Below are 21,059 nucleotides of genomic sequence, written 5' to 3'. Positions count from 1 at the left end.
TTAAACATGAACGCAGTGTTGTTTTTGTTGACGAGACGATGACGAAAATGATTTCGTTGACGCCCCTTTTTTTCATGACGATGACGTGACGTTAACGTAACGAGCTAAACATATGTCTGACGAAAATATGACGAGACGAATGTGTGTTTTCGTTGACGTAACGAAGACGAGACGAACATCTGGTCTTCGGACGACGTTAAATAAACATGCATGAAAGCCAGACAATATTATTGTAGTTGTTTCAATGGAGGAGTAGTGGCCAATCATATGGAACGTTCTAGGACGCATATAGCAACAGGCTCTGTGATTGGCTGGGATGTCGGCATGATTACACACGTGTTGTTTGTTGTCGTCAACTTTTCAGAAGTTAGTTGCACACATTACTGCTGGAAATGCTATTACATTTCTATTGGGATATGAAAGCTAATCATCTGATTGAGGAAAGACCTACTGTGGGTCTGCGTCATGCAGCAGCGCCGTCAACATTAATTAATAGATTTGGTCGTCGGAAAAGAAGACACGATATGGATCTATTTTACAATCCAGGAAATAATGCAGGCTTACTTACGACGGAGCGGCTGCAATTCCAATCCGGTAAACTGACGGTCCTTTTAACAAAATGATAGTCCTTACTCCTTTGCCTTGAGTCGATTTGCTTATTGACAAGTTGACAACTGTCCCATCCGTGGTCGATTTCCTACTAATACTATCGCAACGTTTTCTATAACATCTGGTGCTAAGCTTCAGGCTAATGTTGGCTTTTAAGCAAACGTAAATTAATTGGATTGTTTGTTGCAAACTGTTGATGCAAACTTTGTTTTCGCTGGATCATGGATGTGGAGGTCGCTGTATGCGGAGCTATTATTCCCAAAGGCTACGTTAGTGACGTAGTGGTTGTTTGTTTCCGGTTAGCGGCCGCCGACGATGCGTATGACCGTGACGTCACTTGTAAATCCTTGGAACTCGGGGACGGTTCTCAGTACCGTGTGTGTGTGTGTGTGTGTGTGTGTGTGTGTGTGTGTGTGTGTGTGTGTGTGTGTGTGTGTGTGTGTGTGCGTGTGTGTGTGTGTGTGTGTGTGTGTGTGTGTGTGTGTGTACTCTGTAGTGTGAAAGTGCAAGTGGCCAGTTCAGTGATACCATACCAAAAAAGATGCATAGTATTCTTATATTATATTATTATGATATTGCCTCCTGTGTGAACTGTGCATATAAATAGGATGGGGCAGGTGTAATATACACTTGTTATTAGCCCATATACCGGTACATATTGCTTGAATCATGAATTCAATTGAACCTGTCAACTTTGATTATTTCCAATGTCTATTAAATACTTAATGTATTTATTTAAAGACACATTTTTCTTTTTGACTAAAACTATTGACTAAAACTGGACTAAAACCTTTGTGTGGGTTCGTCGACTAAAACTTGACTAAAACCTTTTGAGTTCTAGTCGACTAAAACTAGACTAAAACTATCAAGGATATAAATGACTAAAATCTGACTAAAACTAATAAGCATTTCGTCAAAAAGACTAAGACTAAGACTAAATCTAAAATGCCCGCCAAAAACAACACTGCATGAACGTGATTTAAAAGTTAGATTACGAGATAAATGCACTTTTGTGCAGCATAACACTGCTGTCTATGAGGAAACCGGACCTCCCGGTCATGTGATACCCCGTTGCATTTCGGGAATTGCAGTGTTTCTCATCACAGGCGGGTGCCTCGTACAGTAAGCTACAGTTTACTGTAAGACCCCCTGCGACGCATTAAACAAGTCGAGGGCACAGGAAGACATCAAAGAGTTTGACAAGTTGCCGCATCGTGGGCATCAAATGAGTTAAAAGGCGTAATTTAGTTTTCCCGGGCAGCTCTTGTTGGCAGGTATCAGTAGACCGACATGTTTTTGCCACCGTGGGCGATTAGATGTATTTTTTTTTTTTTTTTTTTACTCTAAATTTTTATCCCACGATTTTTGTAACCCATTTTTTCACCCGGTGCCAATTGCCTAAGCTGTGATCCTGGGCTCTACTCTCCCTCTGCCAACCTGGGGAGGGCCCCGAACTGAGCTCATGCTTCCTTCAATGCACGAGGAGTGAGCAGGCCGCTTCTTATCACCTGACAGGGGGAGCTTCCCCGGTTGGACGTAGCGCGTGGAAGGAACACGTTATTCCAACCAGTTCCACTCCCCTCCATCAGGCGCCCCGGCTGGCCAGGGGGAGGCTTTTTATAGAGACCAGGATTACTGCATGTTTTTGTGAGGGTATCTACCCTAGGAGACATGGGGAGAACATGCAAACTCCACACAGATTAGATGTATTTCTTGATCGCCTCGTATCTTGATTGTTTCCTGTACTTTTAAGTTCATGTGTTCTTGAAACTCGAAAAGGAGCCATCGAAAGAGGAAAAAGTACTAGTAGGATAGTGGGAAGAATGAAGGGAATCATTGTAGTCAAAGTCTGCATAAAACTATGACAGATTATTTCAAACAAAACTCAAACTGACAGATCTCTAATATCATACTTAGTGGTCAGGTGCCTACACTAAAATGTTGAACCTGTACCTCCTCCACCACAGCAGTAGTGTAAAGTAATTAAGTTCATCATTGGGCGGCCGAGCTTCTAGTTTACTTAAGTACAATTTGGAGGTATTTGCACTTTACTTTAGTTTTTCCAGTTTTCAGTACTTTTACTTCTACTCCACTACATTCCAGAGGAAAATATTGTACTTTTACTCTACTACAGTTATTTGTAAACTTTAGTTTCTAGTTACTTTGTAGCTTTTGATTATTATTGCAAAACAGACATTACCCACTTCAGCCCTATATACAGTACATACTACATTTCATCCATTTTCAAAAGATTGTTATAAATTTGAAAACTTGAAACGGGACATTACTTTTGGTAATTTAAGTACGTTTTGATACAAATACTTTTGCACTTAACTCAAGTAAATTTTTAATTCCAGACTTCTACTTGAAAGGGAGTATTTCTGAATTGCCGTATTCATACTTTTACTTAAGTAAAACATTTGATTACTTTTTCCACCACCGCACCACAGGTCAGTACACCATCCCAGTGGAGTGTCTCCAGCCTGGGTACCGGCACGTACCACTCCAGTCTCTGACGGGGGACGACCTGCCCTTTGCCCGGCTGTTTGTCCACGTTGCCCTGACCAACCGCAGAGGAGGGGGGAAGCCGCACAAGAGAGGCCTGTCCGTACGGAAGGCCAGGAAAGGGAGAGCGTACACGGCTCTTAGGGACTTGGGGGTCCGAGTGGTGGATGACGTCTTCAAGATGGCTGCCTCTCCACTGAGAGAGGCGACTGACCTGAGGGAGAACATGCAGGTGAGGACATTTTCTATGCGGTCGCATGACGGCATCGCTTGCCGAAATAAACATATGGGATGTATTATGCATTTTTGACCCAAAAGTGTGTGTGTGTGTGTGTGTGTGTGTGTGTGTGTGTGTGTGTGTGTGTGTGTGTGTGTGTGTGTGTGTGTATACTTATATACTAGCGATTAGCGAACATTGCCGATTGCCGATTTTCAGCTGTAATAATGACCTGCCCCCCTGTGGTCAATTAACATGCAAGCGTATTGAAAACAGATACGCTCCACTTCAGCTCTGTGTGCAGTGAATGACAAAACTCTGTGTTACATGAGTTGTTCTGGAACTGGTGTGAACATGATATACCGTAGGGATGGCATAGTGTTACGCATGGCTTAAGGTTACACACAATGTATTGACTTTTATTGATTATTTATGTAAGTACCTGTTCTGCCACTACTAGTGATCAATGACAAAATTAAATCATCCATCCATAAGCTATTAAGGAATTAAGAGATACAAGATTTACATTTAAAATGACCCCCTACAAATAATAGGGTAATACTAATCCTTGATAAATCATTGAGGATAATAATAACAATAATTGGAACAGCCTGGATATAGGGCTGTTATATGTACAGTAGTTGTTGTGGGTTAACGATTCTTGGAAAGCTTCCATCTATCTTGGCTTGTTCTTTTTCAGCCCAGGCTGTCTCAACTGCCGGGGAGACTGAGCGAACAGCAGGACCATAAATCAATAGTCCAGGGAATAAGACAAATGGTGTTGGTGTATGGCTAGCTTTAGATTACCTTTGTGTGTGTGTGTGTGTGTGTGTGTGTGTGTGTGTGTGTGTGTGTGTGTGTGTGTGTGTGTGTGTGTGTGTGTGTGTGTGTGTGTGTGTGTGTGTGTGTGTGTGTGTGTGTGTGGCAACCTGGTACCAATCTCAACATGAACCACACTGCATCCTCCATCCACATCTAACCCCAAGTAATAAAGAGACAATAGCCCACATCGTCAACGGCTGTAGCTTTTACAGAGGACTGTACATTGTCAGGCATGATCGGCTGGTGGATCTAATCTCTAGTGACATCAGAGAAGTACAGGACATAACATCTAGAATGTATTTGCACTGGTTTGAATACAATTCTATAGATGACACTATGTTCTGTAATATTCCAAATGCTCCAGATATTATTTTCATTAATGAAACAAGTAAATTCAGTTGTCATCTTTGAAAAAGGTTGTTCTTTTGATTTGTATATGGACACTTGCTTCATATCCAAACTTATGAAATACAGTATCAGCCCATGGTAGAGTGTATCAAGTCACTTGGTTATAACTGCCAATTCATTGTGCTCGTGTTTGGAAGTCTGGGGCATGTCCACAGGCTTGTGCTCTGTGGACTGCAACTCAGAGGACTGCAGCAGATTTCTGCAAAAAGACTTGCCAAGTACTGCGCTCAGTCTCTGCAGTGATCGGCAGCCTCTATCTGGAAGAGGCGATGCTTTGTCTATCCTTGAGTGGACTAACATTTTCTTCCAAAGAGTATAATCATTGCATTTCATAATATTCTGTTTGTTAAACATACAGTACTGCATACATACAGTACAGTGTCTGGTTTAGCCATCATTTGAAACCCTCTTCAAAAATGTTTGGCTCTGGTATGTTATTGTAGATCCAAATAAAAGTATTCAAAAACATTCAAAACTAAATAATGCAAATGTTTTTACTAATATCGTGAGTAATATCTATATCGAGGTATTCAACAACGTTATCGAATATCGAAGGTTTTCCTAATATCGCCCAGCCTTAGTTTGTGTGTGTGTGTGAGAGAGAGAGAAAGCGAGAGACATTTTTATAATGTTTCCTTGCCTTTATGTCGTGGTAGAGTATTGTATTGTGTGCTACACTAATTAAATCCATTGTTATTGTTTCAGCAACATGTCTATTGATTTCACTGTGATGCCAATAAGCCAATATCAGCCAGGAATTGAAATCAACTCAGATGAATGAAATAGAAGAGAGAGAGACAGATGGAGACAGAAAGAGAGAGACGGGGACAGAGACAGAGAGAGAGAGATGGGGAGAAAAAGACAAAAGTAACTCAATAATAAAATGTTGCTCTCTGTTGGTCTTCCTCTGTGCAGAACTCGGTGGAGGTGTTCAGGGAGCTCTGCGGTGTGTCTGCGGTGGCCAACCTCATGCAGTGTGTGCTGGCCCTGGGCTCACGCGTGACGGGCCCAGACGGGGCCCCCTTGATCCTGTTCGAGCTTCGCGACCACTACCCCACCATGGAGCCCCAGGGGCCTCTGCCCGACGTCCTGCGGAAGGTGGTCACAACCTACGAAACGGTGAGCGCCGAAGGAACGGGCCGGTCGGCGTTGGTCGATTGGTCCAGGCAGTCAATTAAATCAGCCAATCGATAGGTCAGCGGCGGCGGGCCGTTTGTTGGGGTGGCTGCTACAGTACGTGCTCCGCGTCATAATGATCGGAGGGCGGTGAAGATGTCCCATTCCTCTTCTTTTATTTCATTTTATTAATATCCTTGCTGTTTCTCCTCTCCATTTCATTCTGTCCATTCATCAGATTCTCCCACTGGCTCTATTTGTTTTTCTTTCTCTTCACCTATCACTCATTCCTTCCTTCCTTCCTCCAATCTCCCTTCCTCTACCTCTCTCTCACACACTCAACCACGCGCGCACGCACGCACGCACGCACGCACGCACGCACGCACACACACACACACACACACACACACACACACACACACACACACACACACACACACACACACTTCCTTACTTCCTCTGGGGTTGGTTTTTATTGATTGTGGCTGGCCAGGGTAAGTGATTTCGATAGAGGCTATAGTGGTATATCCTGGATAGCCAACAGCTCCGTGGTCTGGTGGTAGCTCGCCTGTTGTAATACATCGTTTCTCCTAGCTGGCCGCGTCTGGCCAGGCCAGAGCAATATTTTCCCAAATTATATTTGTTGAAACTTTGCTACATTTCGTGTCACACATATTAGACATCCCCCAAAGACTTTACTTGGCTCAGTACTCTCGGATGGTGATGTAAATAGGCACTTCATTCATATCGTCACGGGAATGGGAATGGATCCAGGGGGTGAGTGAGTGTGTGTGTGTGTGTGTGTGTGTGTGTGTGTGTGTGTGTGTGTGTGTGTGTGTGTGTGTGTGTGTGTGTGTGTGTGTGTGTGTGTGTGTGTGTGTGTGTGTGTGTGTGTGTGTGTGTGTGTGTGTTTAATGAGTCCTAATTACTCCATAAAATCTCCAAGGCGCCACAGTCTTCTGTGGGAGACTTTACTGGGAGGCTCTGTAATAATACTGTGTGACAAAAACAAGACATCACATCATGTAATTACATCAGCATCAAAGTACCTGTGCATGTGCATAACGCAGTGTGAGACAGGAACAGTAGTCATCGACATCAAATAATATGTAATCCTGCCTCACACAACTTTTTGACATAGTGTAAAGCAATTTGTATTCAACATTCTATTATTGTCTCCGCCAGGCGGAAAGTGTGGCCGAGACTATGTATTTGTCCAAACCTCAACCAAATTGGTACACATTATCTCTGTAGTCTTTTGATCAAGATGTATCTGTCAGATTTTTAGAATTCTGTTTTGTTTGACTATGATTGGCTTTCAAAGTTGGCCGGAGGGGCACGTTTGCACATAATGCCAATAACAAGCATTGCTGGGCCCATCAGTGAGAAACTTTGAACGCACACTCCCAGTAGGCCAAGGAAGAACTTCCATTCAAATGTATTCACATTGTTGTGGTATAGCGCCACCAAGAGGACAGTTTTTGCGACCATCAGGTCGCAGTTACTATGAAAAGCTCCACGACTGTCAGTCTGTCTGTCATTACTCATAGAGATTTCGTTCAAACTTCATACAATTCAACGTTTGCAGGAGTGGCCAGTTTCATACAAAATGCAACTAATAATGCAGACACTCTTTCATTGCTGTAAAAGTTTGCACGCACACGCCTATTAGCTTGACGAAAAGATGCCACCATACCTTTTTCAAATCAGCCTCGTAGTAGCAATATAACTACAATTCTTCCTGAATTGGAGGTCATACTATCAAAATCCTTTAATGACTGGATTCCAAACATTGCTGGCCCACATTAACTTACAGTACCTGACCTTTTATTGCACGTACAGTGGCGTGAATGAGACACGTTTAGGTTTATTTGTGGGACAGGCAGAACCAGCTGGTAGTGAAGAGAATCCCAGCTCTGTCTTCTCCAATTAAGTTATGATTAAGACCCCAGAGAGAACACAACGAGACAGTTTCATTTAACCATAGTTGTTTTTCATTGTTAGCACATTACGTTAAATGTGCATGTGCGTGTGTGTGTGTGTGTGTGTGTGTGTGTGTGTGTGTGTGTGTGTGTGTGTGTGTGTGTGTGTGTGTGTGTGTGTGTGTTCACACGTGCATGGTAGATGTGTGATGTGTCTGGGATCAGAGTAGACAGAGGAAGTCCGCCCTCGTGCTGAATATTATTAGCATACATTTGAATGAAATTTGGCTAAACGTATTCCACACCCCAACCCTGATGCCTGAGGGAAAAGCAAAGAAATCACTGTGTGTGTGTGTGTGTGTGTGTGTGTGTGTGTGTGTGTGTGTGTCTGTGTGTGTGTGTGTGTGTGTGTGTGTGTGTGTGTGTGTGTGTGCGTGTGTGTGTGTGTGTGTGTGTGTGTGTGTGAGAGAGAGAGAGAGAGAGAGAGATGGAGAGAGAGCACTGTATATGTTATGTGTGTTTGTGGTGTGCAGTTGTTAATCCTCATTTGTCAAACAGCATTTTCACAAAGAGAGGTCACGTCCCAGCCGGCTTTGCACGAGGATGTGCAGACTTAATCAGGCAGAAGCAACTAATGTCATTGATGGTGTGAGTGTGTGCGATGTGTGCGTATATATTTGAAGTTCTGTGTGGTTCTGGGTGCATGCTTGTGTTATTTTTAGATCCCTTTCGTTTCTGTTTGTATGGGCATTTGTATTAACTGATTTGTCTTTAAATGGTTGTTTAATCTTTGATTTTCAGCAGTTTTTTTTTATCATTCTATTCATTTATAAAGCATATATCTGGTTCTTCTAGTGGAGACAGGAAGCAGATTGTGGAAAACATGTTTGTACAGCAACAGTGTTTGCAGTAATATGTTACGGTTATTTAGCAAAATGGCCATAAACTGTCCTCCCCATTGGCCGTAATTATGTATATCCAATATTAAAATTGCATAAAGCACTAGCACTACTATGCAGTGGTGATCTGAATGTTAGAGGAGTGTGTTTGTGGCCAAAACCTTCCCAGTTTGATGTCCTAAAACAGCAGGAAAAGTCTGGGTGTGGAAATGAATGACCAACAGTTGCCCTTGAGCAAAGCATATCGTCCTCCATTTTGCACTGGGATCAATTCACCTTTTATTTTGCAGAGCTGCATATCCGGTACCACTTAAACCCTCTATAATTGGTAAAAAGTACTTATAATATACATACTTGATACAGTCTTTTTTTTTACTCCCTATCAAATGTCTTTGCCAAAAAATAGCCGATCTACAAGCTCACAACGCGTTGTAGATCTGCTATATTTTGGCAAATGTTCCGCCCCAGGATAATGGATTTTGATTATCACGATAATATCGTAAATCACGATTTCTTTTGTCACAATAATCGTGATATGAAATGATCATATCGTCCCATCCCTACCAACAACCGCTTCAGTGAAGCTGCTCACTGCTCAGTGTCTGTATGAGTGTGAAGCTGCTCACTGCTCAGTGTCTGTACTGTATGAGTGTGAAGCTGCTCACTGCTCAGTGTCTGTACTGTATGAGTGTGAAGCTGCTCACTGCTCAGTGTCTGTGTGAGTGTGAAGCTGCTCACTGCTCAGTGTCTGTGTGAGTGTGAAGCTGCTCACTGCTCAGTGTCTGTACTGTATGAGTGTGAAGCTGCTCACTGCTCAGTGTCTGTACTGTATGAGTGTGAAGCTGCTCACTGCTCAGTGTCTGTATGAGTGTGAAGCTGCTCACTGCTCAGTGTCTGTACTGTATGAGTGTGAAGCTGCTCACTGCTCAGTGTCTGTATGAGTGTGAAGCTGCTCACTGCTCAGTGTCTGTACTGTATGAGTGTGAAGCTGCTCACTGCTCAGTGTCTGTATGAGTGTGAAGCAGGGTGTTGCTGAAAAGGCCTCCTCACAGCCCTCAGGGCCCACTTGTAAACGAGATGTAAATCTCAGCGTAATTTACCCTGGTTAAACCAATGGATAAAATAAGAAGTCTGCATTATGCTAATGAGTTTCTCTCTCTCTCTCTCTATAGATGGTCCTTGCCAGCAAAGCTATAATGGAACTTTCTGATGAAGTCTACAACAGAATCCTACACATACAGATGACAGGTGTGTGTATACTGTGTGTGTGTGTGTGTGTGTGTGTGTGTGTGTGTGTGTGTGCGTGCGTGCGTGCGTGCGTGCGTGCGTGCGTGCGTGCGTGCGTGCGTGCGTGCGTGCGTGCGTGCGTGCGTGCGTGCGTGCGTGCGTGCGTGCGTGCGTGCGTGCGTGTGCTTTTGAGCATGGGCTCATACAGCACATATAGTTACTGTTTAAGTCATATTCATCCCCTGGGGCAATTTCTTACTGGGCAAATCAGGAATGCACTTAACCACTTACACCATATAATATAGGGTATACTTATACATAGTTTTAAGTGCATTCCTGATCTGTACTTTGCTATGCGGCAAATAGCAAAAGTTATAAATAAGACAGAATTCCGGTGTATGAACAACTCCACATTTGAGTAAATGCACAACTCCACATTTGAGTAACCTACCTTGTTTGTTCCAAAGACATATGCAACACAAACACTTTCCCTTGAAAAGAGGATTAATCACCCACAAGTCATGCAGCTTCTGTCTGCTGAGCGGCTTGCTGGCCCTGTGTGCACGGTCTGCCCTCTTCCCCAGGCTTTTAACAGCCAAGCCCTGATGAGTTCAATCAACTCAGTCTACAGCTCATGCACAGAGGGGGAAGGAAGGTGGTACCTGGGGAGAGGACAGACGAGAAACGGTACAAAATGTGTTTTTCCATCAGTTTGTGGCGCATTTTGGGCCATAGATATATAAAGGTAGACACCTCATTGGCCTCTGCTGTTCATTGAAGCTATGAGTCATGCGGCCACCATATTTTGTAGGGAGAGCTGCGCCTCATAATGCACGTGCCCCATGTACGATATGTCTGTTGTATGTTCGTATGGATGTATGTCTGTTGAAGGAAGCAGCATGTTATGACATAGGACAATTCTCTCAAACACAACATGCCTTACCTCAGACAGTGAAGCAAACTCACCAAATAAAATAGGCTTAGTCAAAAATGATTAAAATAGGTTTAGACGACCCAGCACACACACACACACACACACACACACACACACACACACACACACACACACACACACACACACACACACACACACACACACACACACAAAGATATGCAGTGAAGCAGTGAAGCCGTCAGCCGTACATTGTCTCTGCCAGCAGTTGCCGCTGCTGAACTGAAACCACTATGCAATATTCAATGAAGACCAGATACACTCTGTGTTCTGAAATTTGTGGGAATTATTGGAGACGGTTCAAAGAGTTTAACATTTGCACGGTCTACTGCCTCTCCATGGATTGGAAACGGAGGCCATCCTCGGGGGCTTTCTACAATCAATGATCAGTTCTTTGGTTTTCTCAACATTTAACCACTCAATAAGATTGCGGGGAACTGGTCAGTGATCTTGCTCTGCCCTGATAGGCGGGATGAGGAGTGAAATGCCATGTGCGTGAGAGACTATTGTGTGCTGCTGCGTGGGCTGTGATGTGGATATAATTTGAAGAATCAGGCTATGGCCATATCCCTAGTCCACTGCCGTCAACTCCCACACAGTCTCTTCACCAGAGCTGTAGTGGATGAGGTACTCATTATCCTCTCCACCATCAGATGTTCTTTCATAACCCAGTCCTCCGCACGCGTGTCATTCCACCATATCAGAGCCCTTTATTTACTGGGTGTTTTTCCTTTTGGCCATCTGCAGTTTAGTTTGGCACAGGTCCTCCTGCCACCGATCTCTACACTCCAAGCCCTAGCAACAGCGAGTAAGACAAATAAAACTGATCGAAGATCAGTGTTTTCTACTGCAGGGGTCTTCAACGTTTTCAGGCCAAGGACCCCTTAGTCGAGAGAGAGATGAAGCAGGGACCCCCCACAACCCATAGATACCATAGTTTGTTCGTTTGACGGCACAATCATCAGTGTATTTTGGATTCATGTCAATTTGTGTTTTTTCAGATATTTAACCACTTGAACCATCAATACTTAATAAACTTGACCTTTCACTCTGTACTTAGTATGCTCTTTTACTCCTCCAAACCAAACCTCTTTGCCGAAACAAGCTCACAGAGCTTGTAGATCTGCTATAAGTTCTCTGAATATGGACGCTAGTGGTTAATATAAAAAAGGAGAAAAATGTTTCTATCTCACCAAGATTTGGAGGACCCCCTGTGGTAACTCTGAGGACCCCCTAGGGGTCCCGGACCCCCTGTTGAAGATCCCTGTTCTACTGGGTACAATGACTAATCTCCGTCTTTGGCAGGGAAGAGCGTCAGGGGGCATCCCTGTCTCTGCAGTTTGGCTCTCAGGGGGCATCCTGTGTCATCTGATTAATACCGGGTCATCTGATTAGAGGTTCAGCCCCGCTCGCTGTCGTCATCAGCCTGGCTGACGTCTAATCACTGGGACTTCATGTGACTGACATTTGGGAGTTTCACCAGTGGCCTGCTGGATTCCCCTGCTGGGCTAGATCGGAAAAAATAACATAATTGTGTGGGCAAATGTACAATTTGTGGAACTCTGTAGTTATCTATGGCCACCGTGACAGTTTTGTGGCTTTGGGCTGTCCTGGTGGTTCAAGTGATTAATAACTAGCATGCATACCAAAGCACTGAACTTTGTATGACATTGTCACGAGGCCACCACTCCACAGAGATCCTGTGTTGACTGTGTGTGTGTGTTTGTGTCTGTGCATGCATGCATACAGTATGTGTTTAAACTTTATATACAGTAGGGTATACAAATGTATACAATGGAAAGTGGTGGTGCTGCAGTTACACCTTTAACCCTGTAATGGAGGCCTGAAGTCTGTGAATCACATGAGGACATTTTTATTACATTAACAACTCAGACCATGGATTCTGAGGCCCAGATGTGGCTCTTTATTTGTGTAAATGACGGATGTCACCCCAAAAACACATCAATTCTGATTCATAGTGATTATATAGAGTTGTTGCCAAACAGTTTCTCAGCTTTCTACCCATTCCAAAGACTTTTTTTTAATCACTTATATACTACTAGTCCATTCCTAGGGATGTGCACACCCAAATTATGTGCAGCTTAAATTTGGGAAACGTGAAAAATTGGCTTCCTCATTCCCTTTATATAATGGACTGTACCAATGGTCAATGCACATGTGTAAATTAATTAAGGGATATTCCACTTTCACTTTGGTGACTCATACTACCCTCCTAATACGTGAGCAGGCCGTGTTTTTTCCATAACTTTTTTCATTTATTTTGTAATAATTATTTGGGAAAATGGAAACAATTTAATACAAAAAATAATTATAAAAAATAAATGAAATGTTATTGAAAAAACACGGCCTGCTCACGTATTAGGAGGGTAAAATGAGTCACCAGAAAAAGATAATGGGTGTTTTTAATGAATCTATCATGGTTAAAATGAAGTTTGAAGTTACAATGGGTGTGTGTGGGGAGAGGCCCTGGGCCTGGAGGGCCTGGTAACATTTACATCAAATATCTAAATATTGAATCAAGCAAATAAAAACCTGTTCAGGGTGTTCATAAAAGCCTGATCAGATCAAGTGAAATATCCCTTTAAGATAGATTTCTCGTGTGTGTGTGTGTGTGTGTGTGTGTGTGTGTGTGTGTGCGCGCGCGTGCGTGCGTGCGTGCGTGCGTGCGTGCGTGCGTGCGTGTCAGAGCCTAATGAGCCAACCCTGTAAACAAAGGTGCTGCTGTGCAGTACTAATAGGATATCGATAACAAGCATCTTGATCACAACCAGGTCGTAACCGAGTCAGATACACCAGACTCTTAAGGCCCATTCCCATAACAGATACAAAAATCGCTTTCTCCAGATATTTTTCCATTCAAAGTGGATGATAGATACAGATAAAAAAAATTATCTACCACAGATATTTGCCACAGATACTTTTATCTGTGGCATTTTTATTTATTTATCTGTATCTATATTATGCACTTTGAATGGAAAAATATCTGGAGAAAGAGATTTATTTATCTGTTATCTGGCCCAGTGGGAATGGGCCTTAAGTCTGGGATATACAGTACAGTAGGAAGGGGAAGGGGGTGTCACTGCATGATGGAGAATAGTTTCACGTGGTCGTACACTTCAGTGATGTAGGGTCTGCATCACCCACCCAGACTGGACGGATCTCTCAATACCCTCCCTACAGCAGATGGCACAGTATTAACCCATTAACAAGCATCGTAATGTGATTTGTGCTTGTAGATGTGCTTTTTTTATTCATCTTTATTCTTGGAATTTTTTTTAAACATTTTGAAAGATTTAGTTTATAATGACAGGGTTTTTGACAATTTTCTCGTACCCCATAGATGAACGAGTAATGATGAACTCACTTGCCACTGTTGACGTTTGATCAACAGAAACAAAAGGTCCACTCTGTGTAGATTCTCTGTCGGTGGAGATTGGATAAAAGAAAACTGAGAGGGAGACTAGAGAAGGCAAAGTGAAAGGCCAGAAGGCACTGGATCTGATCCAAGGCCGGCTCAGGGACAACATGTACGTCAAAGGTCTCAATCGGCTGGCCATTGACAGTCTGTGGTCGTGCTCACTGTTACGTGAGCGGCCTTCTCAAGCTCTGTGCAGGCGTTCCTAGAAATGCTCCAGGATAAAGATCAGAATCAAACTAGGAAATTATGCATTTCTCGAGATCAACAGCTCCAGGGGCATCATTTGGGCAACTGCCACCCCTGTCGTTCGCATTTATTTCTACTGATTTTAGACCGGGCATGCCAGACACGGAACTCCAATTATATTTGACACACGTCACATGAAGAAAGCACATCAAAAACATCTACAATTCTGTGTCCTATTAACATGGCAAGTACTTGCCATCTTGTTCTTCTTTTTCTTTCGGCTAAATCCCATCGGGGTCGCCACAGTAGATCATCAGTTCCCATCTGGTTCTGTTTTCCGTGTCTTCCGTGGTGATTCCTGCCACTTGCACGTAGTCTCTCACCGCATCCATAAACCTCCTCTTTGGCCTTCCTCTCCTCTTACCTGGCAGATCCATTTTCATCCCTCCTTTTCACACGTCCAAAACATCTCCTGTCACTTCATCTGTTCCGCCCTGCCTGCACTCTCCTTCTCACCTCTCTTCCGCACTCCCCATTACTTTAGATAGTTGACCCCAGGTATTTAAACTCCTTCACCTTCTCCACTTCTATTCTTCCTTCCTTGCATCCTGCACTGTTCCACTGTCCTCTCTCTCATTTAGGTTTCTCCGGCTGACTTTCCTTCCTCTTCTCTCGAGTGCATCCATCCACCTTTCCAGGCTCTCTTCAACCTGTTCTCTCGTCTCAATACATATAACAATGTCTGCATCAACGTCCGCGAACATCCTAGTCCATTGTGCCTCCTGCCTGACTCCATCTGTCAACCTGTCTATGACTAATGAAAAAAACAAAGGTCTCAGTGCCGATCCTTGATGCAAGCCATCCCCAACTTGAATGTGTCTGTCACTCCTCACCGCACTCCTCACCACGGTCACGCTGTCCTCGTACATATCCTGCATCATTCTGACTTACTTCTCTGCCACTCCTGACTTTCTCATATGCAATACCACACTTCCTCTCTCGGCACCCTATCATATGCTTTTTCTGCGTTCACAAAGACACAGTGTAACTCCTATTCCTCCCTCTATACTGCCCTGCAAAGTCAGAGTGCATTAGCTACGAACAAAAAATGGACTGAAAATGGGTTTAAAAGTGTTTCGACTGGTCAGACAAATGAAATATACCGGTAGGCATATAAGTGATATTACATTGATTGTATATCTGTTCTTGAGGTAATTGTTTATCCTTTAATATCATAAAGGCTAATTTGACTTTTGGGATTTTATGAGTGGCATGTCCATCAAAAACGGATTCAGAGGTACTGTTAGTTGTTGCGGCCTCTGGGTTACAATGTGTGTGTGCACACGTACATGTTTGCATCCATGCATGTGTATGCATGCACTCTGTGCCAGTCTTGGCTCAAAGATAATTTTCCCCCCATCAGATTCGCTTGGTTTGACAGGGAAATAGCAAATCACTTCTCGTGCACACACGCGCACACGCACGCACGCACACACACGCACGCACGCACGCACGCACGCACGCACGCACGCACGCACGCACGCACGCACGCACACACACACACACACACACACACACACATACACACACACACACACACACACACACACACACAGGCATCGAGGTTTGAAGTCGCCTAGCAACAGTGGTAATGGTTATTATCCAACGTGTGTGTGTGTGTGTGTGTGTGTGTGTACATGCAGCAGTAGTGATTAAGTGAGTGTGTGCAGGTGAGAGGGTTTGTTTTTATGTATTTATTGTGTTGTCACGGTTGCAGAGCTGACCATATGGTACAGTACAGCAAGGTCTCCGGTTCGATTCCAGACAGAGCCTTGTATTGCAGCATGTCTTTCTCTCTCTACCCTCATCTTCCTTTCTCTCTGCACTCTCCTGTCTAAATAAAGCAAATAATTGCCCATGAAATTGTTTTTTCCTGACTGTGTCTTTCTCAATTTCCTCAATGAATGATCCAATCTTGACCCTCATTTCCAAGGCCGTATTCCAAGAACAAGACCACTTATCATCAGCTATTTAAAAATATATATTTTTCTTTTAGAAATATCCATGTCTTGCCCAGGGTTAATGGTGTTAAGATGAGTTTACACTACAGTATTTGTCCATCCGTGTGTCCGTGTGTGTGTGTGTGTGTGTGTGTGTGTGTGTGTGTGTGTGTGTGTGTGTGTGTGTGTGTGTGTGTGTGTGTGTGTGTGTGTGTGTGTGTGCGTGCGTGCGTGCGTGCGTGCGTGCGTGCGTGCGTGCGTGCGTGCGTGCGTGCGTGTGTGGTGGTCAATGTTGATGGTTCCCATTAATGTGTATCCCTGTGTTAACCCACTTCAGGGTTTCCATGGTAACAGTAGGACAGTGGCCTGGGGCGACCAGCTGAAGCCAGACACGCGACACTCACAACTCAACGCACAACGCTAGCCCTCGGCCTGGCATACATGACACTGTTTCCCTCTGTTTATCCATCATCTGTTTATCATTCACCTCTGTTTGTTTCATCCCCCAAGCGTGGTATTTCTTTCCTCTCTCTGTGTGTATTTGTGCACTCATGTTCTCTCTCTCTCTCTCTCTCTCTCTCTCTCTCTCTCTCTCTTCCTGCTCTGTCCTAACCATCCAAAGATTACATTACCAGTTAGATCAGTGGTTCTCAACCTCCCCCCAGAGGGGTCCCCAAATTATTTTGGGGGGTCCCCAGATGATTAAGTTCATGTGCAATGTTGTTTTCTCACTCAACAGTAAGCAAACCAACGAGGTTTAGGTGTATAGAGGGTATCTGTACATTTCTAAAGTGACAATTTATTACCTCTAAAATGACAAATTAAACATTGACCAAATTGTCAAATATTAGAGGCAGAAGTTGTGAAAATAGCCGATCTACATGCTCACATCTGCTATTTTCACAATAGAACTGTGATATCTACAAAATGTAATGCCTCAACTCTTAGTGCTTGTCAAGGTGTCCCCAGTTAAAATGGGATTATTTTGGAGGTCCGGCCTGAAAAGTTTTGAGAAACACTGAGTTAGATTAACATTGAAAAGATATACACTGGCGTATATTCCGTTTTTCTTGTTGTCAACATTGTCTACGTAAAGTCCAAAACCTGAAAGCATTCCTGAAAGTTTTGTTTACCACTTAAGCCCTAGGATATATACATTATTGCCATTTATAAAAAATCTTGGCAAAGGTGAAGGAGAGTTGAAAAGGAGAGTGGAATGGATGAAACGACATGCCCAAAATAGGGATGCCAGGTAACAATAATAAATATATAGCTCTGATCCAGATGTCATATAACTGTTGTCCAGAATACTGTGATGAACACAGGCATTGTACAGCATTATAAGTGACAGCGATAGTCAAACTAATTAGACTCTGTCGGGCAATGATTGGATTGATCTGCTCTGGCTTGTACTATCTTGGAACTTGATCTCTTCTATAACCTGAGACTGCATGGTACCACTCTGCTGAAGCACCATAATGATCACGACTTTCCTCGGACACCTGAATTTCTATGTGGCAATATTTACTTTGTGATTAAATATGCATGGCAAGCAACTTAACGGGCGCTTCTGTTCTGAAAATGAAATAACTTTCCAAAACCACGTCCAAACCACGCTCCTATGCGTCCATTAGAACCCTGTTCCCGAGCACTGTTACCTATTGTTTTTTCAATCTCTGTGCCTGGACATGCACATTGCCTTGCTTACAAAGTGTTATGATGAATATGATTAGGACTGACATTTATCTGCCCCACTAGTAAAAAACATTTGCATTTCATCTGTGTAAAAACATACTGATACTCATACAGTATGTCCAGGACTATATATTCTGTGTCATCAACTTTAGAACTTGTCATGTGGTACTGACTGGTGTAATGAGGGAGACTCGCATGGAGGGTCAACTAAATTCCCAACAAAAGGAGAACATAAAAGCATTTGCCCTCACTTTATAATGAAAGGAACTCAACCCTAGGCAGGACCCACAAGCAGAACACAAACAGGGAAACAGGAATTAAACGTAAAGCAGACTTTACTTGCAAAAACACAACAAATACACACATTTCTCAGTAAACAACGACGCTCCTGAACCACTGATAAACGAGCACTGAAAAGCGTGGAGTAAATATAGACTCTAGGAGGCAATTAGAGAGAGCAGGCACAGGTGAGCTTCACAGGTGAAGCAGCTCTGAGGATCAAGGCACAGGGGAAATGGGGGTGGCTGTGGCTAAGCCTGTGAAACATAAGGTTTTTCCAGGAAAAAAGGTTTCAATGTCCACATAAATCACAATGATGAATTATGCAGACCAAAGCAGCAGTACACCTGTGACTTCACTTGTTTTAACTGATTCTTTTCATGTGTAACAAACAACAGGTGTTGGCTTGCTAGATGGAACACACTTTTAAGTAGGAGAAATGCGTTTTCTGTTTTGGGCTTGTTGTACAGTAGGCTATATTGAGAAGGAAACATTTTTGTAATTATGTCAGCCTTACAGTGTATGTCTTATGTTGTGTCATAAAGCACCAACCTCCCTTGCCCTGTGTGTGTGTGTGTGTGTGTGTGTGTGTGTGTGTGTGTGTGTGTGTGTGTGTGTGTGTGTGTGTGTGTGTGTGTGTCCTACTCTAGCTATGGAATTCCATGAGAAGCTGCAGAGCCTGGCTGAGAAGGAGGGACTCAAAGGTCGAAAGGTCAGCCGAGCGCTGGAACGCTTCAGCTGGAATATCACCATCCTCAAGGTCAGTGCGTGCACGTACGCACTACGCACGCGCGCGCGCACACGCACGCACACGCACACACACACACACACACACACACACACACACACACACACACACACACACACACACACACACACACACACACACACACACACACACACACACACACACCCTGTCCCTGAGGGTGCCCACACAACCGGGCTATTTCGTCACTAGCTAGTTCTTCATCTTTCTCCTGTCTGCCTCTTCCCTCTCCTCTCCCCTCTCCTCTCCTTAGCTTCATGTCATCCATCATGCAGCCTTTTCTCCTCACTCCACTACCCCTCCACGAGTCATATTCTCCTCTCCTTCATTCCTCCACTACCCTGCTCCATCCCCCTCAATCCTATTTTTTAAAGCCTTTTATCTGTTGTGAAAAAGAAGAAAAAGAAACGCGCTACTGCATATAATTAACATTTAGTGTCATTTCTCATTCTATTATATTCTTTGATACGATAGTATTCATGGGTGGCCATTGCTGAGTGGGTAGAGAGGCCGTCTGGTAATCAGAACGAGGTCACTGGTTCGATCCTCGTCTCAAAGTGTCCCTGAGCGAGACACTTAAAGTCATACTGTGTAGTTTTTCAATTAAACAGAAGTACTTTATGATATAATCTTTTGCTGGAATGTTGTTAGGTCACAAGTTTCTATGAAAAGCTCCACCGGCTGTCCGTCAGTCAGTCAGTCAGTCTGTCAGTCTGTCTGTCATGTCATGTCACGTCACATCACACTTTTGCCCTACTCTTATCTCCGGCACCATTGCCCCTATCCATGCCATACTTTGCACACACACTCCTTGGCTGGCAAACCACAACCTCCACCCACTCATTTCTCACATGGCCCTCTTCTAGCGCCACCATCAGGCAGATTTTTCAAAACATATTTCTGGACACTTTTCCTACAGATTTTGGCCTAAAATCACTCAAAGCGGTACACAGTTTCTCTAATCAACATGGATCTGTCACATTTCCCATATTCCCTCCTGATTGGCTACGATTGCCTTCTAAAGTTTGTGTATGCGACGTGACGGTCGCTTATCTCCGATTAGGGAGTCTTACTGGTAATAACTATTCCACAACCTCTCTAAACACTACGCTCTACTTGACTTGTATGACAGCATATAAAATAGGGCTTAAGTGGTTAATCAAACTAATCGATTTGCAGCCTCCAGGTTAACCCATTTAGAACGGGCACACATTTTGTCTATCATTATTTTATGCTTCAACTATTGAAAAATAGCAGACATACAAGCTCACAGGTGCCGCGCTGCGAGCTTGTAGATCTGCTATTTTTGAAAAATCGTGAAAATTAGAATTTTGACCCGATTCTATAAGTGTCTTTTGAATCCTTCTAAGGTTTTTTGAAAAACCTATGTTTCTACAGTATGTCAGCAATCTGGCCAGCCATCGTCAAAGAAAATGATGTGTTTGATGCTTGCAGGGCCAGGCTGATCTTCTGCAGCACGCCAAGGCCGAGGTGCAGGAGAACATGAAGCAGGTGCACTACGCTGCTCTGACCAGCAACCTCACCAAGGAGCGCCAGGGCCACGCCGCCGCAGGAGGATCAGGGAGTAGCAGCCGCTCCCACTCCCGATGCAGTCTGGAACCCACAGCCGGTCCGGACAAACCTGACACCACTGGAGGAGGAGGAGGAGGAGGAGGGCGGCCTTCGGCATAGCTACTGTACCACCCAGAGACTGGCATGACCATCCCGCCCTCCCCAGCGTACGCCAGGGGAACTACCTGTAGATCAGTGGCTCGTGTTGCGAGTGAATAACCCTGTCGTGGCAGCTAATACACAAGCAGATCGCTGTGGGATTGATGGAAGACTCTGCTGTGACGCACACCCTAAATATATTATGATTTCACCATGGATGGCAGAGTTCTGTGTCCTGAGTTACGAGGCTATACATGGTAGTAGTGATGGGCACATTGCTTGCTGGAAGTCTGTAAGCCAATGTTTTTGTGCAGGCTGCCATGATATGTCACATATGTATTATTAT

At 43.8% G+C, this 21,059-nt stretch overlaps 1 protein-coding gene across 1 annotated transcript in view; it reads left to right on the top strand.

The window, feature by feature from the left end:
* The window catches only part of LOC308293106 (inactive phospholipase C-like protein 2), a gene marked incomplete at both ends in the record, with an annotated part of 51,480 nt that extends 30,746 nt beyond the window's left edge, over nucleotides 1-20,734 (top strand). Inside the window, 5 exons of the mRNA XM_080735541.1 lie at nucleotides 3,060-3,346; nucleotides 5,477-5,680; nucleotides 9,671-9,746; nucleotides 18,927-19,036; nucleotides 20,498-20,734. Coding sequence (XP_080591667.1) covers nucleotides 3,060-3,346; nucleotides 5,477-5,680; nucleotides 9,671-9,746; nucleotides 18,927-19,036; nucleotides 20,498-20,734 — 914 coding nt within the window. The remainder of the gene's footprint in view (nucleotides 1-3,059; nucleotides 3,347-5,476; nucleotides 5,681-9,670; nucleotides 9,747-18,926; nucleotides 19,037-20,497) is intronic.
* Between the last annotated feature and the right edge of the window lie 325 nt (nucleotides 20,735-21,059).

The sequence above is a fragment of the Nannobrachium achirus genome (assembly GCF_963921795.1).
Source record: "Nannobrachium achirus genome assembly, chromosome: 10".
Lineage (NCBI taxonomy): Eukaryota > Metazoa > Chordata > Actinopteri > Myctophiformes > Myctophidae > Nannobrachium > Nannobrachium achirus.
Note: the sequence above shows the minus strand (reverse complement) of the source record. Positions and strands in the feature narration are given on the sequence as shown.